At 48.2% G+C, this 26,474-nt stretch overlaps 1 protein-coding gene across 5 annotated transcripts in view; it reads right to left on the reverse strand.

Moving 5' to 3' along the window:
- Positions 1 to 7,148: 7,148 nt before the first annotated feature.
- Positions 7,149 to 26,474, reverse strand: part of MRAS (muscle RAS oncogene homolog) — a 55,453-nt gene continuing 36,127 nt past the window's right edge. For 3 of the 5 annotated variants that reach the window (XM_060638761.3, XM_060638758.2, XM_060638759.2), the window contains exons 3-6: positions 17,885 to 18,038; positions 16,221 to 16,320; positions 11,798 to 11,877; positions 7,149 to 10,475 (exon numbers count right to left, since the gene is read on the reverse strand). In XM_060638761.3, the coding sequence (XP_060494744.1) occupies positions 10,376 to 10,475; positions 11,798 to 11,877; positions 16,221 to 16,320; positions 17,885 to 18,038 (434 nt within the window). In that variant the 3' untranslated portion in view covers positions 7,149 to 10,375. Of the gene's footprint in view, positions 10,476 to 11,797; positions 11,878 to 16,220; positions 16,321 to 17,884; positions 18,039 to 18,467; positions 18,658 to 25,363; positions 25,503 to 26,474 lie in introns of all 5 variants that reach the window. The other 2 variants (XM_060638762.2, XM_060638763.2) reach the window with 2 other exon arrangements.

The raw sequence follows: 26,474 nt of genomic DNA on the forward strand, positions 1-26,474 counted from the left end.
AACAATAAACATTAAATGTTGACTTTGTATTACCACACATCCCCCTGAACTTGGGGATATAAAAATGGAAGGGATGTGAACTTGTGGACTGTGACCAGATGAATCAACAAGTCAAGCCAGGCTCAGAGAGGACCTGCTGTAATGGAAAGAGAAGAATCCCTATGGTCAAGTGTCTGTTTACAAAGGGCTGGGAAACTGGGGTCCTTTAGTAACCTCAGACACTGGCAACTCCAGGCAGCTGTTTCTTTTATTTACTAATTTTCACTAAAAAGTTATAGGATTCAAGGGACCAGAATCAAGTGGAAACAGCTAGTGGTCTCAGCCCTGGCTACAGAACTGAATCACCTGGGGCACTTAAAAAAAATCTCCACATTTGGGTCCCAACCCAAGTCAACTGCCCCAGATTCTCTGGGGGTGTGGTGCGGGCACCAGGGTTTCCCCCCCAAGCTCCAGAAGTGATTCTAATATTAACACACAGCCCTTTGCGGACCAATGGCCTAGGTGGCTATGAATTCGAGAAATGGCTTCGGATGTTAAGTGCCTTTGCTACACACCTTACATCCTTCCTCTGCCCCCTTTCCTGGCCGGGCTCCCACCCCAGTGGTGGTCCCAGCACCCTGAAAGTCCTCTCCCCATTTCACCAATTCTAGACCAGTGCTGGGGCCTGAGCAGCAGGTGGTACAAACCCCGGTGGGGGGAGGTGAGTGAGTCATGTGCGGGTCACACACTTAGTCATGTGGGGGAACTGGGAGAAGGGTGGCCGGCCCCCTCCCTCAGGATGTTGTGGAGGCGGGTTCAGGGATGTGTCAACCAGACGAAGAATTTTGTCAGAGCTTATAAGAGTCAATAGATCTTTGCTCCTTTCATTTCCTCTTGCTGCTCTCAGTGTCTGTGAAACTACCAGAAGGACCTGAAGTCAGAAAAGGAGGCTCAAGGGACCAGTTTTTTTTGTTGGATAAGACACAGCAGTACAGTAAGAATCTGATGCCATAGGATAGTCTCTCCAGAAGAATGCATGTGTATAGACAATTTTACATATGATTTTGGGGGAGGGGGAAGGGTCAGCCACCCCACTGTCACCCCATGGAAGCAAGGTTACTAACTCCTGCACCAGAGTCCCTGGGTTCCAGACCTTGAAGGAACCTCATTAATCAGCTGCTGAAAGGGGAGGGGCAGGCCCTGCACAACTTCCCCAGATTGCCCACTGCTGTCTTGCAGGTGAGAACAGGATAAGTTGCCACTTACCCGCATGTGGTGGGAGTTTTTATTTTTACTTACTTATATTAATACAGCGCTTTTCAAACTTGAGGGAGCACTATAATCTCCTGGAGAGCTTGTTAAAACACACACTGCTGGGTCTCACCTCAGAATTTCTGACTCAGTAGGTCTGAGATGGGGCCAGATAGTCTGCATTTCTTTTTTTTTAATTTATCAATTTTTATTTTATTTTTTAGAGAGAGAAAGAGAGAGGGGCAGACAGAGACAGAGAGAGAATCCTAAGCAGGCTCCATGCTCAGTGTGGAGCCCGATGCAGAGCTCGATCCTATGACCCCGGGGTCATGACCTGAGTCAAAATCAAGAGTTGGACACTCTTGGGAATGCAAGCTGGTGCAGCCACTCTGTAAAACAGTATGGAGGTCCCTCAAAAAACTAAAAATAGAACTACCCCACGACCCAGCAATTGCACTACTAGGCATTTATCCAAGGGATACAGATGTGCTGTTTCGAAGGGACACATGCACCCCCATGTTTATAGCAGCGCTATTGACAATAGCCAAAGTATGGAATGAGCCCAAATGTCCATCGATGCATGAATGGATAAAGAAGATGTGGTATATATATATACAATGGAGTATTACTTGGCAAACAAAAAGAATGAAATCTTGCCATTTGCAACTACATGGATGGAACTGGAGGGTATTATGCTAAGTGAAATTAGTCAGAGAAAGACAAAAATCATATGACTTCACTCATATGAGGACTTTAAGAGACAAAACAGATGAACATAACAGAAGGGAAACAAAAGCAATATAAAAACAGGGAGGGGGACAAAGCATAAGAGACTCATAAACATGGAGAACAAACTGAGGGTTACCGGAGGGGTTGTGGAAGGAGGGATGGGCTCAATGCGTAAGGGACACTAAGGAATCTGCTCCTGAAATCATTGTTGCACTATATGCTAACTAATTTGGATGTAAATTAAAAAAAATAAAAATTAAATTAAAAAAAAGAGTTGGACACTCAACTGACTAAGCCACCCAGGCTCCCCAAGATAATCTGCATTTCTAATAAGTTCTTAGGTGATGCTGAAGCTGCTGGTCTGAGGACCAAACTTTGAGAACCACTTATAAAATTATTTTACTTCTGTTCATCGGACTGGGCATGGGTCCCAGGACTGACTAGGAAGCTGAGTTTGAGTCAGAGTTAATGGTTTACCACATCATCGCCAGAATGTACATTCTACTGAAAGCATCCATCAGTGCTAGGCTCAGTGTGAACTCAACTTTCTTTTTTATGTTTACACTTTCACATTAGCATGGTAATGACCTATTTGGCACAACGTTGGAGTTTTGCAAAGCGAAAGTCCTGGGGAACAAGCATATCTCCAGCCTGCATAGAATACCCCGTCTTCAGAGTGGCTGAAGAACCCAGAGCCTTTCAGCTTTCTTAGCTCGGATTGTGAGTTCTCTTGTTCTTTGCATTGAATATAGCTACCAACATTTGAACAAAAGTACTAGAGTGTGAGAAGCAAACTGGGGTCCCACTGGCCTTAGTGTAAAAACTCCTCTTAATTAAGGGCACCACATGCTGATGGGAGGACACTTCTGAGCATACTGCCTTGCCAGGCAGAATCTTGCAGCAGCTACAGGCAGAGGAGCAAACTCTTAACTGCCAAGTTGAATGCCAATGAGGCTTCTGCTGGTTGCATGTGGTTGAACAGGGTCCTGAGGCACAGTGAGTCCAGGGCTGGATATCATTCCAATGCTGGGGTGATGTTCTAAGGCAGTGCTACTCAAACTTTACTGTGATGCACACATCAATCACCTAGGGGTCTTGCTAAATGTGGATTCTGACTGGGTAGGTCGGGCCAGGACCCCCGCTCCTAGGTGATGCCTATGCTGATATCCGTGACACCTGGGAACTTTTCTCCACTGCCTTTTCACAAGTGTGTGGAGACAGAGGTGGAGTTTATTTTAGATAGTCCTGAGAACCTGGGCAGTGAAACCTTTAATCCTCACAAGCAATGGAACAAGTGGACCCAGTCTGTACCTGAAATTCTCATCTAGTCAGTGCACAACCTCCTCACTGACTGGGTACAAAGTCTATGAGAGCCCCTCCTGGCTCCCCCAGGTTGAGGGATTCCTCTGAATGCACAGATCATAATAGTTCACCACCCCCATTAGGGCATGAACCCCTGTGATGTGGAGACTTTTTTTTAAAGCAAAGTATAGTTGATGAACAGTGTTATATTAGTTTCAGGTGTCTGACACAGTGGTTCCACAATTCTATACCTTACTCAATGCTCACCACGTTGAGTACTACAATACTCATAAGTGTAGACAGTGGCTGGGCTGGGATGTTTTGATGACCTCAAACAAAATATTTTTAAACACAAAGTACAGCTGACACACAATGTTATATTATTTCAGGTGTACAACTTAGTGATTGACAAGTTTTGACATTATGCTGTGCTCACAAGTGTAGCTACCATCTGTAACCCTAAACACTATGACAGTATCATTGACTATACTCCTTATGCTGTCTTTGTTCCCATGACTCATTCATTCCGTAACTGGAAGCCTGCATCTCCCTCTCCTCTCCCTTGCACTTGTTTTGCCCAATCCCTCTGCCAATAAAAGTTTGTTTTCTGCATCACAGGTCTGATTCTGCTGTTTGTTTATTCATTTGCTGTTGTTTTTTTTACATCCCACTGACTGAAATAATATGGTATTTGGCTTTTTCTTAGTTCACTTAGCATAATACTCTCTAGGTCCATTCATGTTGTCTCAAACGGCACAATCTTATCCTTTCTTGTGGGTGCATAATATTCCATTGTGTGTGTCTGTATATATGTGTATACATGTGTGATATGTGTGCATATATATATCATATATACATGCGTGTGTGTATGTATATACCTCACATTTTCTTTTTCCATTCATCTATCGATGGACACTTGGGTTGCTTCCATATCTTGGCTATTGCAAATAATGCTGCAATAAAATAGGGGTGCCTACATCTTCTTGAATTGGTGTTTTCGTTTTCTTTGGATAAACACCCAATAACAGAATTACTGGATCATATTTCTAATTTTTTGAGGAACCTCCATACTGTTTTCCAGAGTGGCTGCATTTACATTCCCACGAACAGTGCACAAGTGTTCCTTTTTCTCCACATCCTCATCAATACTTGTTATTTCTAGTGACTGGGTTTTAACATCCTCTGTTGCCCTGATGTTTGGCTCAGAGCCCAATGAATATTTGTTGCCTGAATGAATGAAACAATTTGACTTCCCTTCTCTTGTGGGTAATGAACATCAGCTCACTTCTAGGTGTTCAGTGGCATAGCTCACTGTGACATACAGTGAAAATGAGGTAGGGGAGCATTTGGGGTGGGGAGGGTTGAACAGAGTGGAGACATACTTTGACTTCCTCCCTTTACCAAGATTCCTCTGGATGTGGTGCTGAGAAAGAAGCGTAGGAGGACACGAGTGAAACAGGCAGGAATCTTGGTGGCTCAGGCCAGAATATTAGCAGTGGAGGTGATGAGAAATGGGCAGTACATTTTAAGGGCAGGGTCAGCAGGATTTGCTGATGGATTGGCTATGAGGTGTGAGGAAAAGAGAGGAAGAATTAGGGATGATTCCAAGGTTTTGGGCCTGAGTAACTGGAAGTATGGAGATGCCATCAACAGAGCTGGGTGAAGCAGGAATGGGAGACCAGGAACTCAATATTGGAGATACTTTGACACAGTCTACTTGAGACATCTAAGCAGAGATGTCAAGTAAGCAGTTGGGTGTGAGTGGGGTCTGGGAAGAGATAGACCTTTGGGAGTCACTGGCACATAGAAGGCATTTAAGTGTCAAGACTGGACGAAATCACCAAGAGAGATGTTAGGATCAAGGACCAAGCTCTGGGGTGCTCCAATGGAAGAGGAAGAACTAGCAAAAGAGATCAGGGAGTGACCATGAGGAAAGAGAAAAATGAAGAGATGGCAACATCCTAGAAGCCAATGGAAGGAAGTTGAATAAGGAAGAGGCAGGGATCAACTGTGCCAATGCTATGAGATCAAATGTGAGCAGATTGAGAACCAGTCACCGAATTTCACAAGATGGAAGCCATGGCTGACCTTGAGAAGAAGGGTGGTGGTGGCAGAATGATGGGTGGAAGTCTGTTTAGAGCAGTTTAAAGAGAAAAGAGGGGCACCTGGGTGGCTCAGTCGGTTAAGTGGCCGACTTCAGCTCAGGTCATGATCTCACGGTCCGTGAGTTCAAGCCCCGCGTCGGGCTCTGTGCTGACAGCTCAGAGCCTGGAGCCTGTTTCAGATTCTGTGTCTCCCTCTCTCTGACCCTCCCCCATTCATGCTCTGTCTCTCTCTGTCTCGAAAATAAATAAACGTTTTAAAAAAATTAAAAAAAAAAAAAAGAGAAAAGAATGAGAGCATTTCATGGACTGAGTGTAAATTACCCTTTTAAGATGGCTTCCTGCAAAAGACAGCAGAGAAGCCAGCGGTATCTGACAGAGGCTGTGTATCAAAGGAAAGTTTTGTTCTTTTTTTTTTTTTTTTTTTTTCAAGATGGGGAAGATCTGAGAGAAGAACTGATGATGCAGAAGAGAGGGAGGTGAAGAGCCAGTGGAAGGTCCTGGATGTGTTCTAGAGAAGAGACTGGCTTCAGTCAGGAGCACAGATGGTTCACCTACTGCAGCCAAGAAGGCAGAGTGTGTGGGTGCAGATGCTTGGGGGTGGGTGGAGATGGTGGAAGGGGGCTGTGGAAATTCTGCTCAGCTGGCTTCAACTTTCTCGGTGAAAAAGTGAGCATCAGCTCGGAGGGAGGGAGACTTGACACAGGGAGAAGGCTATGTGAGGATAGAGGAGAGATTCAAAGATGCTGGCCTTGAAGACTGGAATTAAATGGGTACAAGCCATGAGATGCCAGCAGCTCCAGAAGCAGGATTCAGAAGCTCTCCCCCAGAGCCCCCAGAGGGAATGCAGCCCTGCCCACACATGGACTTCAGCCCACAGATACTGAGTGTGGACTTCTGGCTTCTAGAACTGTGAGAGAATAAATTTCTCTTTGAAACCACTAAGTTTGTGGTAATTTGTTACAACAGGCACAGAAAACCAATACAGGAGTAAAGGAGATCTGGTTACCAGAAGACCCTCTGCCCTACTCACCACCACGTACCTAGGACCCAGCCCAGTGCCCAGTAAATACGTGCAGAATGAATGGATGGGCAGGCAGCTGGGCCCGGTTGGCTGCCAAACCACCGCTCCTACTCTAGTCTGCTCCCAGCCCAGAGGGTGTGAGGAGCCCCTGGGTTTACATGCTGCAGCCATTGTCCCCCAAAGGAATTCCAAAAGAGGGATTTGGTCTCTTGGCCTCTAGCCCCTGATAAAGGACCCAGAGAGGCTCAGTACCAACAGGTTCAATCAACCGGGAAATGAAATCACATTGCACAAAAGACTGTGATCTTGTGGATGGGGGCAGGGGTCAGTTTTCACAAAAAGCCATGTCAGACACCCCAATCAGTGTCCTTTACAAAGAGTGCCATTTCAGAGCTCCGTCCCACAGCTTCGCTTCAGTCCTGGGTCTACTCAGGAGGTACACACTATCATCCCGTTCTCAGGCAGGGCAGCTGGAGACTGAAGTTCCACTGCAATTGAACTTGCTCAAAGGCACAAAAGGTCAGTGGCGGAACTCGAATCCAAGGCTGCCAGACATCAAGAGGCTAGGTCTCTAATCACCCCGCTCACTTGCCCTCATCCTCTGGCTCCAGGTAGGAAGGAGACACTTCCTCACGGCCACCAGTGATCTCCTCCTTAGTTTAGGTTTGCTCTGTAAGAATGTGCTCTGGGCCAGACACGGGCAACTTATAATGTCCTCAGCAAAACTTCAGGAATATCTGAATAAGAGGAAATAAGACAACTGCTCTTCTTTTCTTTATTAATGGGTTGAGCTACACAAAGACTTGATAAAAAGTTACATAAAAGGCTCAAGCATCGTCGAGACCCTCAGGCATCACTTTCCTGTCACAACAATGGCCATCCGGTAATACTGGGTAGCAGAAGCTGTGCGCTCATGGGCGCTCAACAATTCAAGTATCTTTTGTTCTAAGTAAACCCAACATGGAATTTCTAACCCAATGGGCTGCTAATGGAAGGACTCTGTCTGTGGCTCCAGGTTGACTGTCACATGTCTGAGGGGCCTTTGGGTCAGAGCTGCCATGTGTTCGTGGGTCACATCTCTTGGCAAAGTGAGACAGGCCACCCTCGTCTCCCAGGCACTCTCCACAGCAAGCAACACGAGGTGGGGTCCAAGTCCTAAGAAAAGCCATCCAAGTGACCCCCGTGTGGCAAAATACAGGAGAAGCCAGTAGCCAGAGCCCCAGGCTATAGGGGTCGGGAAGATGGCTAAGATTACCTGCTGGAGAGAAAAGTAGCCCTCTAATTGGGGTTGTCAAAATTTTAGGAGGAAATCTGAGAGCACACAGGGGCAAAGGCATGGGGTGGGGAGGTTCAGGAAGGGTGTATTCCAGATGTGAAGGTAGCACTATTCAGGTGGTCTGGAAAACCAGTGGAAACACCAAAATGTCACCAAAGATGAGCCCCATTGGGCTCCTCAGTCACGGAGTAGCATGGCCACCTGATGTTCCGACAGACTCTGCCATGTGGCCATGGAGAGGTACTGTGCTGGGGATGCCCCAGGGTACACTCCATTCTGGCCTATCTGGAAGCCCTCACTGCCATAAGGGCCCACAGTTCTCTAAAACACAGACCTGTCTTTTAAAAGTGTTATTTATCTGTGGGCCACACGAGGTCATGGACAATGAAGGCTGACCCCAGACTCAGCAGCAGGCGGCCTTTCCTTAACCAGTTTCCCCCTTGAAGAACGGAGCTGAGTTGTGGGCTGACTGCAGGAAGGATGTTCTGGAAGATGGGGCCAGGTGGGCAGAAGCACTGCTGGGATCAGAAGCAGATGGAACCCCTTTGTCTGGTGACCTTCGTGGCTAAGGAATTCATTCTATGTCAGCCGATCAGCTTCCAATGGGACCCCCCACTCAGTGCAGCTGTGGAGTCACAGGATCCGCAGAGGGCAGGGGGCAGGGGTGTGCTAGAGGTGGTCCGTGCCCGCTAGTTTTCCAGCAGCGGCCGCTGCCCGCCACCCCTTCGCCACGGAGCATCTCCGTCCTTACTTCTTCCCCCCATCTTGCTGCCGCCTCGTCTCGTCCGCACACGGGGCTGCTGCGGACTCGGCTCAGAGGAGCATAAGGGCTGGAAAGAGCCTTGTTCTGTTAGTGTTTAAAATGTCCATTAACACTACAGGATCTTGGGACACTCTGAAGTGCTCAATCTGGAACGCTCTTTGTTATCTTTCCGTTTAGGGTCAGACCAAAAAGGCCCCTTTCGACAAATAAAGGAGTTTGATTTTCTAATTAACAAAAGTCCCAATTATTTCATTCTACACAGAATCATTCCTCAGCTGGGGCCCTGGGGCTGGTGATCTTGCTGAGTTAGGAACTCAGCACACTTTCAAAACCAGAGAAGAATCCAGGTGTCTCATGTCCAGTTGGGTGCTCACTTTCCCAGGGTTTCTTTCTCCACAGAGTGGCCAGGCCACCTGCTGGGGCTGTTCTAGTTTGCCTAGTGATCTGACTTGTATCACAGGGGAAAGAAGGTCGTTAGCTGTGCTCCCTGGTCTTTCGACCTCCTCTCCACAGTGCGCTACTGTTCTTGCTGTCTCTACAAGCACCCTGGCTGGGAAAACCCAGCCTTTGAATCACTCAGAAGCACCCGAGAGGGAAGTGGCATTGTCAGGATGCTGGGGGAGGGTCCCGTTGCAGACATAGGTATATGGGAGCCATGGCATCACCCCAATCCTCCTTTCTCCTTTAATTATACGTTATAGTTAAGATCCGAGAGGTTAAGAAAAGTGTGTGCCAGGAAGGCAAGCGAATCTTAAGTTTGCAAATGCTTCGAGGGGTTTGCTCATTTACTGGGCTTTAAGAAGTAGTAGTCAGTCAGTGGACTCAAAGGGAAAATGGCTTCAGGTCTTGCTGCTGTTTTAGTAATAACAGTATTGGATCGTTTTTGGTTAAGATTCAGCACGAACTCGAGTTTTCTGGATGGCGCCCACATTAGCTTACTGTGACGTGTTGAAACGTACATGCCCATGTCAGTGTGTCTGTATCCGAGAGGCACCAGGCAGCACAGGCCGTGAGAAAGCGGGAAGAGACAGATTCGGGAGAGCCCTCAGAGCACAGAATGGAATCTGCACTATCTGAAAAGTAAACGAACCCCTCTGCAAAGCCAATCAGCTTAATTTATACATTTAAAAAGGATAAGAAAAAACCTTCTTAAAACTGACACGCCTGTGCCAGCCTCTCCGCTCAGCAAAATAAAATTCCATTTCCTAATACCTACACCCTCAAACACAGCAGAACCTTCTGGGTGAATGCATCTCTCTTCTCTCCAGCTTGGAGGCCACGAGTGGGGTGTTCATCCTGAGGCCTCCAGCCACAGTCCTCATTAACTTCCAGGCTCTCGGTCCCTCCACTTCCATGTTGAGCTGAGTTTTGGCACTGCTGGGAAAACTCAGTTAAAAACAACAACAACAACAATATTCCAGACATGTTCTCAGAGAGGCCTGCTGAAGACTTAAAGCTCCACCAGTCAGTGGGCACAGACCCCTTTAATAAAATAATAATCACTAAAATAATTTAAAAATCTAAAAAAGACACCCAAGCTCAGACACTTTGGGTTGGAGGCTGGAGCCGGTGGGGAATTGATCATGGCTTATTTGGTACTTTGTCTGAGGTACACCCTTCAATGTCAAATCAATATTGTGTACTTCAAAGAAACAACGTAGCCACTGAGAGAGACGGGGAGGAACCGGGTTGAATCAACGTGAGGGGCTTGGGTGCTGCTTCTGTTTAGCGTTGCTTCCCGGTCTCTTACGAGACATGGGAAAGCCTGTGCCCTTTTGGCAAAGCCGGAGCATATCTCCTTCCTGCCCACCCTCCCTTTCTCCCTTCCCGTGCCAGGTCCTCGGGCCAAGGGTCATGGTTAGAAATGGTTTTCAGTGCGGTTAGGCAGTGGAGGGTCCCGAGGGCCGGCCGGCCAGTTCACGGTCACTGTGGCCAGGGTCTCAGGCCCGTCACAATATCACGCACTGCAGTTTGTGGGTGCCGGTGGCCCGGTCTCCCCGCCATTTGGTTTTCTTCTTCTTCTTTTGGCTCTTTTCCGGAATCTGTTGCCTTTTGAGACAGTGAAAGGCAGAAAAACAAAGTCAGAATGGGCTTAGCTTCTCCCTGCCCCACCCTCCTGTGCACCAGGCGGGCCTGTTCTGGATGCTGCTGGAGGGCTTGTCCTGGAGAGTGTCTCTGGCACAAAGAGAGTGGAAGGCAGAGAGGGCAGTGCAAAGCCTGTCCTCCTACTGCTGAGAATTCCTGACATCATGCTGTGGCTACAATTATTTAAATCATAAACTACATTATATGTTATACAGTATTGGCCTCTATTTTTGTGTTTCATATTTTAAAAAAAAATGACGGGTCAGCTGAGGACAAAAGCTCTTTACATGTTTTCTGGTAACCATTCCTATGTCTGCAACCTGCCCTTGGAACGACAGGTCCCTAACCAAGACATCACCCGCCCATGGTGTGGCAGCATATCCTAACTGGAGGCCCATGGGAAAATTTTTTCAAGCGTGAAGAAAGTAAGGGCTGTACTATCGCGGTCCATGCTGGGGAATGAGGACAAAAGGCGTACGTGTGTGAGTGCATGCACGTGGATGTGTATCCTGGGGGTGCTGAGAGGTAGCAGGTGGGGAGTACTCTGTCAGAGCTCCACGTGTGATTTCGTAGCTCGAGCTCACCAGCACATGGCCTCACACTACGTGCTAGATATTTGAGGGCCACTGGATAGGCTGTTCTGCATGTTGCAGATTTCAGAAGTGGGCAGATGGGCGACAGGGGAGCAGCCAGGAGGCTGGTTCAATCCTCTAAGCACAAGGTGGTTAGGGCTTGGACCCTGACCATGCAAAGGAATGCAAGCAAGACCACGGACCAGGATTTCCAATAATATTTGCAGACTGGCAGTGTGTACAGTCTGGAAAGGAGGCTCATGTGCCTCGCTTTAGAAATTTGAGCCTAGGAATTAGAATGGTGGTTGTTCAGGTGACATGTCCCAGGGTGCTCTGGCGTCAGGGCGGGAAAGAAGAGACAGACCTGTCTGTGGTGCTGACAGGTGCAGTGGTGTGGGGAGAACCTCAGACAGGGGGAGGGAGTTGCCCTCAGGGAGCCTGAGCTGCAGAGCCTAGGGGAGGCCAGAGAGGAGGCTGAGTGAGCACCACCGGCAGGAAGGGTTCTGGATTCCCCCACAGGTAGTAGGAGTGAGGGCAGGTGTGGGAAGGCAGGTGGGAAGGGCAGGGAAAAGAAATGAATGGAGGTACAAGAAATCCAAAGCAGGCCCAGAACCGTGCATCCTGGGCCTTGGAACAAGCGCTGTGTTCCTCCAGCCCTGTGGGTGCCCATCCTGCCGCAGAGGCCCCACTTCTAGGGAGGCGTGCCATGCTCACCTAATTACCCTCACCAGGTCATGGAAGGCTTTGTCGACGTTGAGAGGTGGGTCCTTGGCACTGGTTTCTATGTACGGAATCTGGAAGGCAAAGCTCGACTTGGTAAAAGTGGCTCGGGGGTCCACCAAGCCCTGTTCCCTAAAACCGCAAAATCTCAGAGGTCCTGAGGAACTGCCTGACTTTATACACCCTCCCCCCACCACAGAACCCCAGCTCCAACAACCTCAAGTCCTTTGGTAGCTTCTTGTTCCTTACGGCTGGAAAATTTTACCAACAGCTTTTCCATTTCCCTCTTGTTCTCTAGTCATAGAGATCTTTAATAGCCCCCCAAAAATAGAAAAGAAGTGATCTTTTTATATACTTGAAGACTAAAGACTGTTTCATTTATCAAACTAAAATAGGATCTGAGGCCATTCTTTTTTTCTTTCTGAGGCCCATTTCTCCACCGTGAAGGGACCTCTGCTTCTTCCTGGGCCCTCTCTAGAGGGGACTGTGGCGGGAAAGGCTGAGGCGAAGCTGGGCCATGGGCAGGACTCTGCACCCTGGTGACCCCTAGCCGGTCTGTGCCTCCCCGCCCCCAGCATCTATGAGTCTGGGAGCTCAGCACAGCACAGTCTGCATCTATGAGTCTGGGAGTTCAGCCATGTTTACAGAAGGCTTGTGCCTGCACGTTTAATACTGAGGGATCATCATCCGCCTGAAAGGCAGTCAGCACATGGAGAGATGTGGCTGAGGTGGCCCCACAGGACAGGTGTTGAGGGCCATGTCTACACTGAGCCTCGGGCCAGTACATGGAGGGGAACGAAGGTTCCATGAGGTCAGGACACAGTCCTGAGCACACCTCTTCTCCTGTAGCAGGGACCCCACAAAGGCAGGAAGCATTCATGCCCACTCCTCCATCAGTGGAGAGGGTGTGGGGTTTGTACAAAATATACAGGCTTTCCCAGGCCAGAGCGGTAAGCAGCTTGTGACCAGACTGAAGAACTGTGGTAAATTTCATCACTTTTTCCTGGTTACAAAACTAAGGCATTTCACTGTAACACTTTCAAAAAAGAAAAGCCCAGTGAAGAAAATAAAAATGATCAACAGTTCAAGTGCCTGGGTAAGGGGGTGACAGAATAAGCTGTTACTTTGGAAGAGTGTGTTATAAACGACTGCCCAGAACATACCCTAAACTATCTTCACACATTGCTGTGGCTTCAGACAGAGGTCTCGTAGTTGACCCAGACCCCAAGGTCAGGGCACAGGAAGCACGGCTTGCTCAGACTTTAGAAGTAGTCATCCAACAAATCTCTGAACCTCTGAAAACACTGAAAGAAAACTGTCCTCCACTGTAGGTTGTTTGATTGAGACGACTGTGGGCTGTTTCGCCCCCCAGGTCTCAACATCCCTGACCTCACTGAACCCCCCCTTAACCGTCTGCGGTGAGCAAGTATCTCCATTGTGCAGTGGGAGACTGAGCTCAGAGTCTGACACACTTGCCCAAAGCCACACAGAGGCCAGCAGAGAATCAAGGTTTGAAACAGATGTATGTTCCACTTGCTGCCTGGCCTCCCACAGACAGGTAGGGGTGCTGAGGTCATTGGCAGAGCCTCTTCCAAGCATGGCAGGCACCCCTGCTAGTGCCTAGAAGCCAGAGACCCGTGGCACCCTGTGAGGCCAGGACAAGGCACTTCTATGTGCACACTGAGAGGGGAAGCGGGAAGGTGCCAGTAGTGGGGCCCGGGACCTAACTGGGACCCCTTCACATCCTGTGACCCTGCCAGCTCAGCAAGTCCATGGATCCGGGAGCCCCAGATCACTGCTGCCTGCTGTTCCCCTGCACCACTCAGAAGTACATCACTTGTAGCATCCCCTAGGTCCTCAGGCACCCCCCTCCTTCTTTCTGGGCGTCTTGCCTCTACCAGTAAAAAAAGGCTGATGTGCATTTTCTGGGTTCTTAGAATTCTAGGATTTCAGGAGCAAGGAGACTCAAACTAAGGGAAACCCTGCAATAAACGGTAGTATACTCTGACTCAGCCACAGGGCTAAGAAATGCCGTCTTCCTGCACAGGGTGGGGCACCAGCCTTGCCAGCTAAAGAGGAACTTGCCTTATGAGCTCTAAAATAGGATGTTATCCAGAGTAGCTCGCAGAGTCATTTGGTCAAATAAGTCACTTGGCTGCAGGAGAAAGATGGCTGAGAGAGGGGAGACCCGGTTCTGGAGGTGCGTTGCTTATCTGCAGAATGGAGCTCCTCCTGCCTGCACAGCACCCTCCCCTCTGCACCCACCCACCCAGCTGCTTGGGAGGGACACACACAAGGTGAAAGCCCTAAGAAAGCCTCCTCAGGCCAGTGTATGGAGCCCAAGGCTGTGAAACGGAGCCGGCTCCTCAGGCCTGTCTCTGTTCAGAATGTCCTGCTGCTGAACCAGCTCTCCTCTGGAGACTTCAGGGCAGCCCTGTCCTGGTCGATCACTCCCTCCTCCTTGAGGCACCTTCTTCACTTGGCTCTCATGATGCTCTGCTTCGGCCCTCATGTGTCACTGACCACTCAGGCCCTTTTATGGCTTCCTCCTCACTTCCCCACATCACTAGTTCAAGTGTCCCGGCCTCGGTCCCTCAGTTTGGGGCCCTTGCCCTACCTACACCCACTCCCTTGGTGTTCATGGCTTCAAATGCCATCTACATGCTGTCAATTGCCAATATTTACCCCAGATGCTATATCTGACTGCTGTCTTGGCATTTCCAACTGATCATCTGCTCAGCTCTGTAAATGACACAGATATGCAAGCAAGCTCCTGTCTTGCACACACTTAATCCTACTGTCTCCTCTGCCCAGCTACTCTCACTCCTGTCTTTTGAAAGTTGCTCATGCCCAAACCACAGGGTCACCTGCCATTCCCTTCTTTCTCTCTCACCCCATATCCAATCTGTGCACAAACCCTGTTGGCTCTCTTAGAGACATGTCCAGAATCCAACCACCTCCTTGCCACTTTCACGAGTCCCACCCTGGGCCATGTTAACCTGCACCTGGATTATTGTGGCAGCCTCTAACTCATTTCCCTGCTCCCACGATTGGCCCCTACCAACCCTACTCAACACGGCCACCAGAGAGAAGCTGTCCAGCCATAAGCCAGACCTCATCACTCATCACTCATCACTCAAAGCCCTCCAGTGGTTTCCCGTCTCCCTCTGAGTAAAAGCCCATAAAGCCTTAAACCCCTTCTCTGACCTGACCTCCCACTACCCACCCCTCCCACTCCTGCTCCAGCTGGCCTTGCCGATCCTCAAACTCCCACCTCAGGGTCTTTGCATCGATTATTCCCTCAGCTGGAACGTTCTTTCCCCAGAGGTTTGTGGGGCTTACTCCCCCACCTCCTGTAAGTCCTTGCTGAAATGCACCCTCCCTAGCAAGGCTTTCTCTGATTACCCTATTTGGAAAAGCATCCTCCTCCACCTCACATTCTTGACCCCCTTCCCTGATTTACTTTTTTCCATAGTACATGTCACCTTCCAACACACTGTAATTTGCTTTGTTTATTATCTTCTCCTGTCACTAGACATAAGAACCATAAAGCAAGGGGTTTTGTTTCCCAGGGCCTAGTACAGTTAAGTGAACATGTGAATGAACATAGAAGGCACAGACAAGCAGAAGTAACTTGCAGTGAGCCCCCTTCCTCTACTCACACAGCTGGGCCCACCAGGCAGGGGGATGGGGCAACCTTGCAGCAGACCTCCCAGCAGGCAGAGTGGACTTCTATGTAACTGACCAAGGAGGCCAGGGGCCTGCGCTGTGCCTGTGGGGGGGAGGGGTGGGAAGAAGCCCAGTGACCCCTCTCCAGCACATCCAGAGGGCAAAGGGGCATCACAATGAACTGAGAAAAAGAAAACAAAGATGTCTGCTGATATTCACGGAGTGGCCTGGGCAAACCTCAGCGTGACCAGACGCAAGATGGGCATAACGATACCTACCTCAACATGTGGCTATGAGGCCTAAATGCTCTCCCGGCATAATACCTGTCATAGAATGGGGCTCGGTGAACTGCAGCTCGTCTGATGATTCTGAGCATAATCAGGCGGCTGGCTCAGAGAACAGGACAGAAGCCAACCCCTGCACAGCCCAACGATGAATCTGCTGTGTTGAAGGCCAGGAGGTGGCCTGAACGCCACAGCTCACAGGCTGCTGTGAAGGCCCTTGGTCCCCACATCAGAGCCCCTTATGACTGAAGAGAGTGCTTTCTCTCTGGTCTGCTATTTTGTTTCACAACATATCCCTTATCACATATGCCCTCTACCCACTACCCAGGAGCCCCAAGGTACCACAGGGGTGATGGGCATGGACTTGTATACATCCCTGACCATCCAACACACACACACACACGCATACACACACACACACACACACACACACACACACACACACACACACACACACAACCTACATTGTGTTTGGTCGCCATTTCTTTTCCTTGTTCCCTGGTGATTTTCCTCAAATGCATCAGATCGACTTTGTTGGCCACGAGGATCATCGGAAATGACTCTCTGGGAAATAAAGGAACAGCAGCTCATGAAGTTTCACAGCTCCCACACCTGGTGACGGGAACACAGCTGCACCTCAGGCACAGTGCAACCCATATTGCCTCCCTGGTTGCCCTGGGGCCGACTCAAGAGTCCTTCTCTCCACGTCTCTAGGCAGGGGAAGGGGGGGCTCAGGACTGCTGGTTTGGAGGCTTGCTGCAGGGAGAGGAAAAGGGTTTTCCTGGGAAGCTGCTGGCTCAACACCATCAGTGAGGGCCCTGACAGACTGCTGTGCGGGGGAGGGCTGGCTACCCAGACCTGCTCCCTTCCATCTCCTGGCCACGCTGATGCACCAGCCATGCAGGGCAGCTGTGGCCATCAGCAGTGGCTCGGGAAGAGCATCAGGGCCAGCGTCTGGTACACAGCTGGCATTCAATAAATGGCAGCTGCAAAATCAAGATGGCTCCCAAGAGAGGAAGAGTGGGATCACAAGGCATGTCTGCCTTAAAGATTTTCATTGACTTGGGGCGCCTGGATGGCTCAATCGGTTGAGCGTCTGACTTTGGCTCAGGTCATGATCTCGCAGTCTGTGAGTTCGAACCCCGTTGTCGGGCTCTGTGCTGACTGCTCAGAGCCTGGAGCCTCCTTCAGATTCTGTGTCTCCTTCTCTCTCTGCCCCCACCCCTCCACTCTCTGTCTCTCTCTCTCTCTCTCAAAAATAAATAAACATTTAAAAAAATAATAAAGATCCTCACTGACGAATGTGGCCATATTGCTGCCTGAAGGTGAAAGAAATGTCAGTCTTACAGCATTTTCAACATCATTGGGCATTTTCATTTTTAAAAATTTAGAATTTCACAGGTAAAAAATACTACTTTATTATTTTTCTTGCATTTCTTGGGTTAGCCAAAAGGCTGAATATTTTCTCATATCAGAGTCATTTATGTTTTCTCTTTTGAAATTCCTACAGTCAGGAGCTTAACCCACATTTACGTCTCAGAGCTTTATGTGTATATGTGAGTGTGTGTGAGTGTGTATCCCTTTCCCTGGAAAAGTTACTAATACTTTGCCTTTGGAGTTGGTGTGAACTAGGCTTTTCTGAATTTACTGAGATTTGTTCAAAGCTTGCTCATTTCCTATTCATTTGTCCTTTTACTCTCTTTGCATTGCCTCTTTAAGAGCCAATTAACTGAAAACACCAGTTAGGCTGAAAAGAAACTACAAATTATTTAATTACTCCATATAATGCTAAGGAAAAAACCAGCCTTTAATTAGGTGCTTGTAAATCCCACAGTCAAATGTGATTTAGCCAATTACAACGCATACTGGAGAGAAAATTCACTTTTTCTTTGAACATGATAAAATTTGGTTAAATTGGGGGCATCAGTGGGGACAGTTTAGGAGAGATGGGAAGGGGCTGACTTAAGGCTTGAAAGCAGTTTGGCCCCATGGAAAGAACTGGGGTAGGAGCCCAAGGGACCAATGTCTGAATTCACCTCTGCCCCTCTGTGCCTCAGTGAGAGAGACTGAGACAGACAGAGCCTGCTCTGATCCAGAGGCTGGGAGGTCCTGGCCCAGCTGCCCTTACCTGTCCTTGACGCGCAGGATGAGCTGGTGGAAGCGGTCCACGTGCTCGAAGCTGGCCTTGTCTGTCACCGAGTAGACGATGAGGAAGCCGTCCCCTGTGCGCATGTACTGCTCCCGCATGGCACTGAATTCCTCCTGCCCGGCTGTGTCCAGAACTGGAGTGGGATGAGGCCACTCAGAGGCTGTCACCCCCCACTGTGGAGCCCTCCTGGCCTGCAGACCCCCATGCTGCCACTGCCATCCCCAGGGTGGCTCCAGACAAGCTGTCCCCACGAGAGGCTGCATGAGTTCCCTGGGCTGAGGTGTAAGGGACCCAGCAGGGCCTCAGACACTTTAAAGTGTGAGGCTCTAAGAGACTCATTTGTGGACCTGCTGATTCCAACCTACTGTGCTCCCTGGGCCTTAACAGTCTGTCTACAGAAAAACCTCACAAAGTCCATGATCAACTCTGCTACACAACCCCTCTGGGGTCCCCACACCTGGGCTTGGATCCTGCTGCAGCCCTTACAAACTGATTCCTGGGGAAGTTACCTGACTCTCTGAACCCCCTTTCCTCTTTTGTAAGATAGACACAACGCTTCCACCTTGTAGCTCCTTGGGAGGAGAGCCCAGGACATGCGCTGGGGAAGCCTGAAGAGGCCATCCCAGGTCAGGAAGGGTCCTCAGTTCCGGTGTGGACAGACAGCAGGCAGGCCATGGGGAAGGAGAGGCCTCTGAGAGCCAGGATCACTTGCCCCTAGGATGGGGCTGTCACAGGGGTGATGGGAAGGGAAGCTGGGGAAGGAAACAAGAATGGCTGGGGAGACGGAGCAGGGCACCATCTCGGCAGAGGGTCTCTCCCCAACCCATCCATCCCCTCTCCTTCCCTCCACCCTATGGACTTCTCAAGCCGATTCCCCTCCAGCTTCCTTGCTAAATGTGCACCCCCAGGCTGTTTCAGAGGGGTGACAGCCACAGCTGGGGGTTCTCCTCTGAGATGCACAGGCCTGACCCCCTTAGGCCTCCTGAAGCCCCTCAGCATCCCGCAAGTCTCTGCTCACCATCCGGCCTCTCCCATTTCCTAGCTCATTCTACTCTCAGACCCACCTGCCCTCTCCCTGGAGGCAGTGGAGTAGGTAGTTATAGATTTTGGAGCCAGATTCTGGGCTGAGTCTGATTCTTCATTCCTAGAGTGTGATTCAGGGCAAGCTCACTTCTCTGAGCCTTCGTTTCCTCAAATGGGGATGCTAAGGGTTGTTTAAGTTAAAATATTTAGACCCTTGGAGCAACGCCTGCCACAAAGAAGCTCTGAAGGAGTGTCTGTTTCGAGCTTGTCTTCCTCACCTGGGGTGCCATCCCCCAACCATCCCTCCTCTCTTGCTCCCCTTGCTTTGGCCAGCTGACTCTGACTCACTGCATTCTCGTGCCTGAGCCTCCGGGACTCTCCCCACTCTTGTATAGCCTTTTCATGGCATACTGTTCTTGCTGCCCATTTCATAGGCCCCACCTGGACTGTCACCTCCCAGAGGCAGGGGCCTGGTCTGTTTGGAACCTGGCACAAAAAGAACTCAAATTGTAGCTGAATGAGTAAATGAATGTGAAGTCTACTCAATTTTGTTCATTCATTCACTGAAGAAATATTGGAAAGCCTACGATGTGCCAGGCAGTGTTGTAGGCACTGTAGATGCAACATCAATGAGGCAAAATCTTTGCTCTCCTGGGACTCATAATCTAGTGGGGAGATTGGCAAACAACTGAATGGGTAATATAACATCTGGTGGGGATGAGTACATACTGTGAAGATCGATATAGCCAGCTGAAGGTAATTGATGGGAGTTGGTGTAATTTTGGGTAGGGATCGAGGACACTAAATAAATCCCAACAGCAAAACAGATGAAAATGTCACAGGTTTGGCTGAAGGGATGGGAAGGCCCAACATTCAGTTGGTATGTAATTAATGTATTCACAGATTTTGAAGGTGTGTATTATCCAAAACAAAAACTAGAGATCTAGGGGTGCCTGGGTGGCTCAGTTGGTTAAGCGTCCAACTTTGGCTCAGGTCATGATCTCGTGGTTTGTGGGTTCCAGCCCCGCATCGGGCTCTGTGCTGACAACATGGAGCCTGGAGCCTTCTTCAGATTCTTTGTCTCCCTCTCTCTGCTCCTCCCCTGCTCCCACTTTGTCTCTCTCTCCCTCAAAATGAATAAACATTAAAAAAAAATAAAAAAAAAAAAAACAAAAAAACTAGAGATCTAGGATAAGTGAAAAAGTATGTTCAGAATTTTGAAACCCCAATTTAATAGGGAGCTGAAAATCGAAATGGACCCTCTGGTCCATTTTATATCCATGCTTTCTAACAGAATTCTTGGAGGAAATACTTCAGCAAGTGAAAAATAGGTCCATGAAAGACTATAAATAATGATAAGCAAGGAATACAGCAAAACATAAGAGTTAAGTTTAAATAAACATCATTTTAGGATTTGAAGTAAATTAATGACAGTTTAGAACTAAAATCTATGATGATCCATCTGTGAGGGGCGGGGCTGGGGAAAAGTAAGCTACTACTAAATTTCTTGCCTCATTTGGGAATAGACTAAAGATAATAATTACATCCAGATGTTAACAGAAAAATATAATCACACACACACACCAACACATGTCTGTACATAGAATAACCACTAGACATAAAACTCAAAAGTTCCTAACTATCAGAAGAAAAAAAACCCAACAGAACAAAGTAAATGGGACCAATCCAACAAAAGGCAAGAATAAACTACACAAAAATATGAAAGCTAAAAAAGGAGACATGAAAGAAGATGGCAGACGTAATTCTAACTATGCCTAACAATAGTAAATGCAAATGGATTAAACCCACCTATTAAGGCAGACACCCAATACAAAATCCACTTGTCTGCTACTGCAAAAGACACATATAAACCAAAATGACACAGGAAGGATGAAAAATGAAGAGATAAAAAAGGATATGCCAGCCCCATGCATCCACAAAACAGGATTCAAGGCCAACGCACTGGACAGGACAAATCAGGGTATTTATAATGGGAAAAAGTACAAGCATCAAGGAGTGCCAAAGTCATGAATCATAAGCACATAAGAATGTTGCCTAAGATACATATGTACAAAAACCTGATTTTTAAATACAGTAGGTATTGGCAAATCTCATGATCATTGTGAGAGAACTGAACAGGCCTCAATGGGCACATGAAAAGATGCTCCACATCACTCATCATCAGGGAAATACAAATCAAAACCACCATGAAATACCACCTCACACCTGTCAGAATGGCTAAAATTAACAACACAAGAAACAACAGGTGTTGGCGAGGATGCAGAGAAAGGGGAACCCTCTTGCACTGTTGGTGGGAATGAACCGGTGCAGCCACTCTGGAAAACAGTATGGAGCTTCCTCAAAAAGTTAAAAATAGAACTAAAGGGGCGTCTGTGTGTCTCATTGGGTTAAGCGTCCTACTCTTGATTTCAGCCCAGGTCATGATCTTATGGTTTTTGAGATCGAGCCCCACACTGGGCTTCATGCTAACAGTGCAGAGCCTGCTTGGGATTCTCTCTCTCTTCTCTCTCTCCATCTCTCCCATGCATTCTCCCTCCCTCTCACTCTCTCTCTCAAAATAAATAAACAAACTTAAAAAAAAAAAGAACTACCCTAAGACCTAGCAATTGCACCACTAAGTATTTACCCAAAAGATACAAAAATACAGATTCAAAGGGGTACATGCACCCTGATGTTTATAGCAGCATTATCAATAATAGCCAAATTACGGAAAGGGCCCAAATGTCCTTCGATTGATGAATGGATAAAGAAGATGTGGTGTGTATATATATATATATACGATGGAATATTACTCAGCCTAAAAAGAATGAAATCTTGCCATTTCTAACAACGTGGATGGAGCTAGAGTGTATTACGCCAAGTGAAATAAATCAGAGAAAGACAAATACCATATGATTTCACTCATATGTGGAATTTGAGAAACTCAACAGATGAACATAGGGGAAGGGAAGGAAAAATAAGAAAAACAGAGGGAGGCAAACCATAAGAGACTCTTAAATAGAGAACAAATTGAGTTGCTGGAGGGGAGTGGGGTGGGGGATGGGCTAGACGGGTGATGGGCACTAAGTAGGCACTTGTTGGGATGAGCACTGGGTGTTGTATGTAAGTGACGAATCACTAAATTCTACTCTTGAAGCCAATATGACACGATATGTTAACTAACTAGAATTTAAATAAAAATTTGGAAAAAAAAGAACTGAACAGGCCTGTCTTAGAGACAGATCACCTGGCCTCTCAAAAGTAATGATCTCAATAATGCCAAATTTAAAAACATCATCTGAGAGAACAAACTTTACACTCAAACAGTAAATAAGCATTTTCAAACACAGGAAATTGTCACAAAAATTGGCCATATATTAAGCCATCAATAAAAATTTCAACACATTTCTGAAAGCAGATGTCATATGCAGCTATCTTTTTGTCTATATGCAAAACTATCAGAAATTAACAGCAACACATATGTAAAAGAAACTATCCGCTTCAAAGTTTAAAGAGTGTTACTGCTCAAAAATGCTCTAGTTAAAGAGAAAAGCAAAGTAGAAGTTACAAACGATTTAGAATTGAATGACAATAAACAACAATAAAACCCCTGGTTTGAGGCCAAAGTGGTACTCAGAGGAAAATTACAGCTTTAAATGCACTTCCAAAAACAAGAGACTGAAAATTAACTAAGCATTTAAATGAAGGGGCTAGGAAAAGAAAAATAAAACCAAAGAAAGAAGAAATCATCAATGAAAGTAGAAATTAAGAAAATGAGAGGAAGTAAAAGTAGTAGATACCTAAAAATCAAAATCTGATTCTTTGAAAAGACCAATTAAAGAAAAAAAGCCTTTATCAGACAAAAAAAAGAAAAAAGAAAAGAAAAAAGACTAATAAGCCTTTGGATTGAGGAAAGGCCTATGACTATGGATCTAGATATATATTTGATTATGAAAGAAAACTATATGCAGTTTTATAGCAATAAATTTTCAATTCTTGATGAAATGGACAATTTAAGGAAAATATAAATGAACAAAACTGGCTCAAGAAAATATATAAAATCTGAATAGGCCAATAATTATCCATGAAATTAAAGAGACAAATCTCCCCCATGAATGGCACAAAGCTCTTTTTATTAGGGACAAACTGTTCCAGAGCCCAGAAAATAAAGAACTTTCCAGCTCATGGAAACAGCCTAGCATAGTCCTAATCACAAACCGGACAGGGATGGCACATGGTTGTGTGGTAACGTCCAGGCCTGCCCCACCTTTGGGGAACAGGAGCAGCCTGCACATGGGACTCTAAGAGGTGCATTCAGTCAGTCATCCATTTGCCAATTACTTCTTGAGCACCTACACAGTGCCATCCGCTCTGCTTGGTACTTCAGGTGGTTAAAAAGAAAGCTGCATCTCACTATCAAGGTACTTACAGGCTAGCTGGGCTGACACTTGAAGAAAAATAATACAGGACAGAAAGTGATACATACTATTGGAGATCTAGGGAAGGGGCAGGGGGAGGTCCCTTCAGCTTGGAGGGATAATGGAAGGTTTTAGCCAAGAAGGGATACTTATCCTGCCCTTAAAAGAACAGCATTTGACATAAAAAAGATAGGGCCTGGGGAAGGCCTTCCAGACAGAGAATCAGCATGGGCAACGGCCTGAAGGCTAGGAAGAAAAGAGTCGTGGGGAGGCTGGTGTGCAGGCATAAAAGGTCTGTGATGGGAGAGAGGTCGGGGAGACCAGAGGCTGTGGCCCTTGGATCCTACACTAAAATGTTTGAACTCAGTGGGTGCTGGGGAGCTACGGAAGGTTCAGAGAGGGGAGAGATGTAGTGAGAGGGTAAGTCTGGCAGCCAAAGGGACTGGAGAGGGAAGCTGTGAAGAGGTGAAGGAGGGACCAGGGCAGAGGCAACCAGGGTGTCAGCGAAGGCAGGTGTGTTTGAAGTGGAGAGAAAAAAATGAATGGGCAGACACTGAAGACACAGAACATAGAGAATGGGGGCCAAGGGGAAAGAGGAGAGTGGAGGGCGCCTTGGAAATTCTAAACCTTAGGGCCCCAGAAGGGCAGATGCAACCAGGAAGGAGCAGATGGGGGCTGAGCTGGGCCTGGTCTGGTTTGGGCTTCATCCCTCCCCTGCACACACATACACCTGGATGAGGCACAGGCCCCTTGTCAGTAGCTCTGCCTCCAAAAGAGGCTGAAGATAATGGGCAGCTATGCATTTCAGAAATTATGATTCAGCCTGCATTTCCCATGCCTGATGTCATGAAGGTAGGAGGATTCCAGAGAGAGAAAGTATTAGTCACTGTGGGAAAAGAGGTGTTTTGCCAATGTGTGTGTGTGTGCATGTGTGTGCGTGTGTGTGCGTGCGTGTGTGTGAGAGAGAGACAGAGACAGAGACACAGGCACCCAGGGCAGAAGGAGGGAGAAGAGATAAAGATTCTGGAGACAGAGAGGGTCAGCACTGTGTACCTCTGTCTGCTTTGCCCCAGTCTTCCCATCCAGAGGATAATGGGGCCAGCAGTGTGGCTGAGGAGGGTTTAAGTGGAAACCCCAGGGCTGCTCTTAGATCTTGTGAATTTCAGAATCCAAGTCCCACATGTGGGCATGGTATGGGGCCCCCCACCCCCGCAGGTGGGCAGTCAGCATGTGAGGGCACCAGCCTGGGTCCCAGCTGAGCCTTCCTCCTTCTCCCTCCCCATCTCCCTCCCACTCTTCCTCTTCCTTCTTCTCTTCTTCCTCTTCTTCCTCCTCCAGGGCTTTCAGTGGGAGGCACACCCTGCCATGGGCTCAGGGCTCTGACCTTGGCGGCAGCCCAGGGTACAGTCTGAGCTCTTTGGCTGACAAGAGTCCTTCCCACCATGTTCCTACTGGCAGAAGGCACTTTGCTGGGGTTTTATGCACACACGCCCTCTGGGTCCTCTTCATGGCCTAGTACAAATGCAGACACTGAGGCCCACAATGTTAAAGGGATCTGCTCAAGGCTGCATACTAGGAAGGAGGCCACTCCAACTTCCCCAAGACCCAGCTGTCCCTACTCATCCAGTCTTTTATCTTCAACCAGAGGGTGCGGGTCTGGCCACCCAGAACCCGCCAGGTTGTGTCTCAATTACAAGCCTTTGCACAAGGCTTTGCACAAATGAACCAGAATACCCTCTCCGCCAGCTACCCCAGCCATCCCGCCACGTGGCTGCAGTCTGCCTCCTCTCCTGAGAGCCCAAGCCTCTGACCTGTGTCTTTGAACCCTTCCTGTTGGGTTATGGGTTCTGTGGGTCTCTGCTAGTCAGTGCCTCCAGGCCTGGCTCAGCTCCCCACCATGGCGGGGGCGGGGGGGGGGGGGGAACTCCAGAGGGTGAGTGGGAGGGGAGCCTGGCTTTCATTTCCCTGGGTGTCTCAAAAGCTTCAGCACCCAATGCAGGTCCAAAAAAATACTTACAGAATGACTAGACAGATCACATGCATGCCATAGTAAATGCGGTTACTGTGTTCGATCAGCCCGGGCCAGCTTTAAGGGAAATCACTAAGAAGTGACTTTTTAACTTGTGTAACGCACCCTTCATGGTGAAGTAAGGGTTCTGGAATATAAAACAACAGAGATGATGATTTCTAGAGATAATACACCTCCAAGGACCATGCCTGCTGTTTTCTACCTTTCTCTAATCCACAGACCCGTAGTGGGAAGCAGGAGTGATCACACCCATTTCACACAGGAGTCAGGTGGGGAAGCCTGTGCCCTTCCCAGGAGAAGACTCCAATAAATACATGCCACCTAGTTGAGCATCAGTAGGGATGAGGGCTCTTTACTATGTTACTTGTGTTCCCCTTTCTGGGTAAGGGTATGTATGGAGTGGGCTGAGTGTCGGGCAGAAGGGCTGGACCCATCCACCATGCACTGTTCCCAGAAAAAGGGCTGCTTTCTTCTCTAAAGTGCTGGCAGGGTGTGGGAAGTCAGGCCACTTGGGACTCTCTAAGGGGGAGGGGGCAAGATCCTGCAGCACATACGGCTGGCTCCCTGGCGATGCAGAAGCTTCCCTTTGGCAGTGGCCCCAACCTCAACTCACTGACTTCAGGATGACAGGACAGAAGTGCTGGCCACCAGCCTTAGGGGACAACTGCTCGCGAGGCCACGCTATGGCAGCTGGGGGAACGGGAAGAAGCCCTGGAATACATTTTCACGGGGTCCCTAAATTCCCTGACCTGGAGAACATATTGCATGTGTGGGTGCACATTCTCTCAGGGAGATGGTCTACGGTTTTGTGGAATTCTTAGAAGAGCCGGGAACACCTCTACCCCAAACAAATACCTCTCTCAGGGAAAGAAGAGGGCAGCAGGGGGGTGGGTCTCAGCTGTGTAACCAGGAACATCCCAGGGACAGATGGTAGCAGGGCAGGGGGGTGCTGGTAATGGAGAGGAACAGGGAGGCAAAATGTTGGCCTACAACCCCATTTCTTCCTCACAACCACTCACAACCAGTGGGGGGGGGCAACATTTTATAGGTGAAGAAATGAAGCAGGGCAAGGCGGTGACCTGCCCAGGTTCCCACTGCT

This window comes from Panthera onca, chromosome C2 (genome assembly GCF_046562875.1).
Source record: "Panthera onca isolate mPanOnc1 chromosome C2, mPanOnc1 haplotype 2, whole genome shotgun sequence".
In the NCBI taxonomy this organism is placed as follows: domain Eukaryota; kingdom Metazoa; phylum Chordata; class Mammalia; order Carnivora; family Felidae; genus Panthera; species Panthera onca.